Raw genomic sequence first — 5,000 nt, 5'->3', positions numbered from 1 at the left:
GATGGGCAGGCCGTTCATGAACCAGTGGATGTGGGGTTTGGGGTGTCCTCGGGCCCGGCACGTGATGACGCCCGTCTCCAGCGGAGCCAGAACCAGATTCCTGGGAGCGCTGATCCAGTACGGAGCCGCTGCCGAGAGACAACAGAGTTTAGTGCTCTTTCTACAACATTCAACACTTACACCAACATCTGATCTACTGATAAACTCCACAGCAGCCAATCAAACATCACACCCAAGCATGCACTTTTATGATGGACAGATGCACTTTTATGATGGATAGATGCACTTTTATGATGGATAGATGCACTTTTATGACAGATAGATGCACTTTTATGGACTTCAAAACAGAAACAGCAGTTCACTGCCATTATAAAGCTTGGAAGAGCCAGGACAAATCTGATTGTATTCGTCTGAAAGAATAATGTCATATACACCTAGGATGACTTGAGGGTGAGTAAATCATGGGCTAATTTTTATTTTGGGGTGAACTATCCCTTTAGTTTGAGAGAGTAATGCCTCAGGATTGCTCCATCCGGACAGTGCTCCAAGCGTGTGTGTTTGTGCTGTTTTCACCTTTAACGGAGACTCCGAAGGTGTGGTGAACTAAGCCGAGCCGGTTCCTGGCAGTGCAGCGATACTCCCCGGCGTCCGCCTCCGACACGTCCGAGATCCGCAGAGTCTTGTTGAAGTTCATCAGTGAAGCTCTGTGACCGGGGATCTCACCGCTGAGCTTCGTCCAGGACACCGTAGGAGTGGGACTGAGCGGGAACATCAGAACGTCACAGACCCAAACACACACACTAGAGTTACTGTAGAGCTGTGGTGAATCTGGACTCACAGGCCGTCTGCGATGCACTCCAGCTCCAGAACCTCTCCTCGCAGGACCATCTGAGAGCTGAGCGAGCCACTGGGAACCAGGAACACCGGCGCTCGCTCGTCCACCGGCTTATCTGGAAGAAAACGCTCTCAGTGAGATCCTGCTTCATAACCACAACTCATGTCAACTAGGGTTGGGAATTGAAAATCGATTCCAATTCTGGAATTGAATGCTTGAGGTCAGGAATCGGATACTTGTTAAAAAATGTCTTATTGGAATCGAAATTAGGAATCGATAAGAATCGGAGTCGATAAACAAAATCGGAATCGGAATCATTAAAATTCAAACGATACCCAACCCTAATATCAACAGACATCAGGAAGATGAAGAGAGTTCAGAAAGAGATGATGAGGAACGACAGGATCATTGTGTCTAAAGCAGAAGACATCTGAGATCTGTTAGTCAATAAACAGGGCTTTAATGAAAGACGCTCCGGAATGAGGGAGTACAGCGGAGGTTAGAGGTCACTGGGTGTGGGTTAGACCAGAGTCACTAGGGGGCGCCGTCACTCACCACTAAACAAATCAGTGTCATTGAAATAATCTGCCATTGTGTCATTGAGTGAATCCACTGAAACACAACAAAACAACAAAACAAATCAAACACATGCAAAGCAACCGCAGGAATATGATGCGAGATTCTCACAGCTGCGGCCGATGGCATTTGCGACTCAAGAGCTCTTTGTTTCGCTCAGAGAGCAGACGTGCATTAAAGTGATGAATGGATGTTCGGGGGTTTTATTGACGCTCAAACCAACCCAAAACTACAATAGTGCTCATTCAGAGGCGCATGACTAGGGGAAGCGCCGTCCCACAGATCTGCGACTCACGGTCGATGACGTGGACGGTGATGGGCTGCTTCTGCTGGATGGTCTGCGTGTGTGGGAACCGGGCGTAGCAGATGTAGTTGTTCCTGGAGTCCTCCATCAGGACGTTGGAGAAGTACAGGTCTCCGTTCAGACCCTGAGACACTCGCCGGCTCTGCGGCAGACGCTGGAAATCTGCACACACACACACACACACAGTTAGAGTCGGAGAAAAAGGGAAGCTGCGCTCGTCTTCTCTATAGTGTCTTATATCGAGTGAAACGCTTCTGGAACAAACAAATGTGGGCGGGGCTTGATTGTGTCCATGGGGAATTGATCGGATGGTTGTGGTTTGCTATTGGCTGATGTCATGTGAGTGACAGGTTGCCCCGCCCTCGTCTTGATTCTGTGCATCGTTTATTAATTGGATGTTGGGATTTAGGCGTGGCTCTATGCAAATGAGCGTGATCTTGCAGGGGAACAGTTTTTTGTCAGTGGGGAATCGATTGGATGGTGGTGGTTTGCTATTGGCTGATCTCATTTGAGTGACAGGTTGCCCCGCCCTCGCCTTGATTCTGTGCATCGTTTGTTAATTGGATGTTGGGATTTAGGCGTGGCTCTATGCAAATGAGAGTGAGCTTGCAGGGGCGGACTTTTTTGTCCATGATGAATTGATTGAATGGTTGGATGGTGGTAGTTTGCTATTGGTGGATCTCATGTGAGTGACAGGTTGCCCCGCCCTTGCCTTGACTCTGTGTATCAGATGTTAATTGGATGTTGGGATGTAGGCGTGGCTCTATGCAAATGAGCGTGAGCTTGCAGGGGAAAAGTTTTTTGTCAGTGGGGAATCAATCGGATGTTGTGATTTGCTATTGGCTGATGTCATGTGAGTGACAGGTTGCCCCGCCCTAGCCTTGATTCTGTGCATCGTTTGTTGATTGGATGTTGGGATGTGGGCGTGGCTCTGTATGCAGATGAGCATGAGCTTGAAGGGGCGGAGTTTAATCACACTAAATGATCGGAGAAGATCCATTTGATTAAACATTATGAGCTCAAAACATAAAAAAAATGAATTGTTCATAGTTAACGTATCCAGAAAACAGATTTAACGAGGACACTTACTGTTGTCCATCCAGAACACGATGGGTGGCGGGAGGCCGGCGGGCGGGCGGCAGTGCAGGATTAACGACTGTCCCTCCTGCGCAACGATTGGACTGAACCTCTCTTTAGACCACAGAGGAGATCCTACAGGAAGAGGAAGCAGCCGTGATCACATGACTCAACACCAGCGTGAGCGTGACGGACATGTGAAACGTGATGCAGGAAAGAGATCTAGACACTGATGAGGTCACTATGAGGACAGTCTGCAGGATTGGGCCGCCACATGCATTACAGCCAAACATTACCATTTACCTCCGAGTATCAGATCTCTGATGACGCTGAAAATGTCTTACGACACACAAAACAACGAGAGTGAGAGGGTTAAACGAGGCTGCGTGAGAGATGAGATGAGAAAGCAGCGAGTGATCTGATTGGTGGAGCTGACGTACTGGACTGGCGGATGACGATGTGGTTGGAGAGGGCGGAGCCGAGCTGGTTGTGGGCGGTGCACTGATACACGCCCTCGTAGGCGTCGGCCTTCTCTCCTCCGCTGATGTCGATCACCAGCGTTCCTGAATGAGGCTTCATCGTGACTTTGGGATCTTTATCGATGTCGAAATGCGTCCCGTTCCTGGTCCACGAGAAGCTGAGGGCGATCAGAAGGCAAGGCACGTTTATTTATACAGCACATTTCATACAAGAGTGCATCTATCCATCATAAAAGAGTGTTTCTCATCTCATCTCATCTCAGAGTTGTGTGAGTCTCTCGTTTCGTCTCGGAGTGTGTGTAAGTCTCGTCTCGGAGTGTGTGTGAGTCTCGTCTCAGAGTGTGTGTGAGTCTCTCGTTTCGTCTCGGAGTGTGTGTGAGTCTCGTCTCATCTCGGAGTGTGTGTGTGTAAGTGTAAGTCTCGTCTCAGAGTGTGTGTGAGTCTCGTCTCGGAGTATGTGTGAGTCTCGTCTCAGAGTGTGTGTGAGTCTCGTCTCGTCTCGGAGTGTGTGTGAGAGTCTCGTCTCGTCTCGGAGTGTGTGTGTGTGTGTGTGTGTGTGAGAGTCTCATCTCGTCTCGGAGTGTGTGTGAGTCTCGTCTCGGAGTGTGTGTGTGTGAGAGTCTCGTCTCGGAGTGTGTGTGTGTGTGAGAGTCTCGTCTCATCTCGGAGTGTGTGTGTGTGTGTAAGTGTAAGTCTCGTCTCGGAGTGTGTGTGAGTCTCATCTCAGAGTGTGTGTGAGTCTCGTCTCGTCTCGTCTTGGAGTGTGTGTGAGTCTCGTCTCGTCTCGTCTCAGAGTGTGTGTGAGTCTCATCTCAGAGTGTGTGTGAGTCTCTCGTTTCGTCTCGGAGTGTGTATGAGTCTCGTCTCGGAGTGTGTGTGTGTGTGAGAGTCTCGTCTCGTCTCGGAGTGTGTGTGAGTCTCGTCTCATCTCGGAGTGTGTGTGTGTGTGTAAGTGTAAGTCTCGTCTCGGAGTGTGTGTGAGTCTCATCTCAGAGTGTGTGTGAGTCTCTCGTTTCGTCTCGGAGTGTGTGTGAGTCTCGTCTCATCTCGGAGTGTGTGTGTGTGTGTGTAAGTGTAAGTCTCGTCTCAGAGTGTGTGTGAGTCTCGTCTCGGAGTATGTGTGAGTCTCGTCTCAGAGTGTGTGTGAGTCTCGTCTTGTCTCGGAGTGTGTGTGAGAGTCTCGTCTCGTCTCGGAGTGTGTGTGTGTGTGTGAGAGTCTCGTCTCGTCTCGGAGTGTGTGTGAGTCTCGTCTTGGAGTGTGTGTGTGTGAGAGTCTCGTCTCGTCTCGGAGTGTGTGTGAGTCTCGTCTCATCTCGGAGTGTGTGTGTGTGTGTAAGTGTAAGTCTCGTCTCGGAGTGTGTGTGAGTCTCGTCTCGTCTCGGAGTGTGTGTGTGTGAGAGTCTCGTCTCGGAGTGTGTGTGTGTGAGAGTCTCGTCTCGTCTCGGAGTGTGTGTGAGTCTCGTCTCATCTCGGAGTGTGTGTGTGTGTGTGTGTAAGTGTAAGTCTCGTCTCGGAGTGTGTGAGAGTCTCGTCTTGTCTCGGAGTGTGTGTGTGTGAGAGTCTCGTCTTGTCTCGGAGTGTGTGTGAGTCTCGTCTCATCTCGGAGTGTGTGTGTGTAAGTGTAAGTCTCGTCTCGGAGTGTGTGTGTGTGAGAGTCTCGTCTTGTCTCGGAGTGTGTGTGAGTCTCGTCTCATCTCGGAGTGTGTGTGTGTAAGTGTAAGTCTCGTCT

At 49.8% G+C, this 5,000-nt stretch overlaps 1 protein-coding gene across 8 annotated transcripts in view; it reads right to left on the bottom strand.

The window, feature by feature from the left end:
* Positions 1-5,000, bottom strand: part of nrcamb (neuronal cell adhesion molecule b) — a 79,153-nt gene that overhangs the window by 22,154 nt on the left and 51,999 nt on the right. For 7 of the 8 annotated variants that reach the window (XM_082160635.1, XM_082160640.1, XM_082160638.1 and 4 more), the window contains 7 exons: positions 3,233-3,429; positions 2,805-2,927; positions 1,707-1,877; positions 1,391-1,447; positions 839-950; positions 574-758; positions 1-128 (listed from right to left, as the gene is read on the bottom strand). The exon at positions 1-128 is cut by the window's left edge and continues 4 nt beyond it. In XM_082160635.1, the coding sequence (XP_082016761.1) occupies positions 1-128; positions 574-758; positions 839-950; positions 1,391-1,447; positions 1,707-1,877; positions 2,805-2,927; positions 3,233-3,429 (973 nt within the window). The remainder of the gene's footprint in view (positions 129-573; positions 759-838; positions 951-1,390; positions 1,448-1,706; positions 1,878-2,804; positions 2,928-3,232; positions 3,430-5,000) is intronic. The other variant, XM_082160639.1, reaches the window with a different exon arrangement.

The sequence above is a fragment of the Leuciscus leuciscus genome (genome assembly GCF_965113295.1).
Source record: "Leuciscus leuciscus genome assembly, chromosome: 25".
Classification (NCBI taxonomy): domain Eukaryota; kingdom Metazoa; phylum Chordata; class Actinopteri; order Cypriniformes; family Leuciscidae; genus Leuciscus; species Leuciscus leuciscus.
This window is presented reverse-complemented; position numbering and strand designations above follow the sequence as displayed.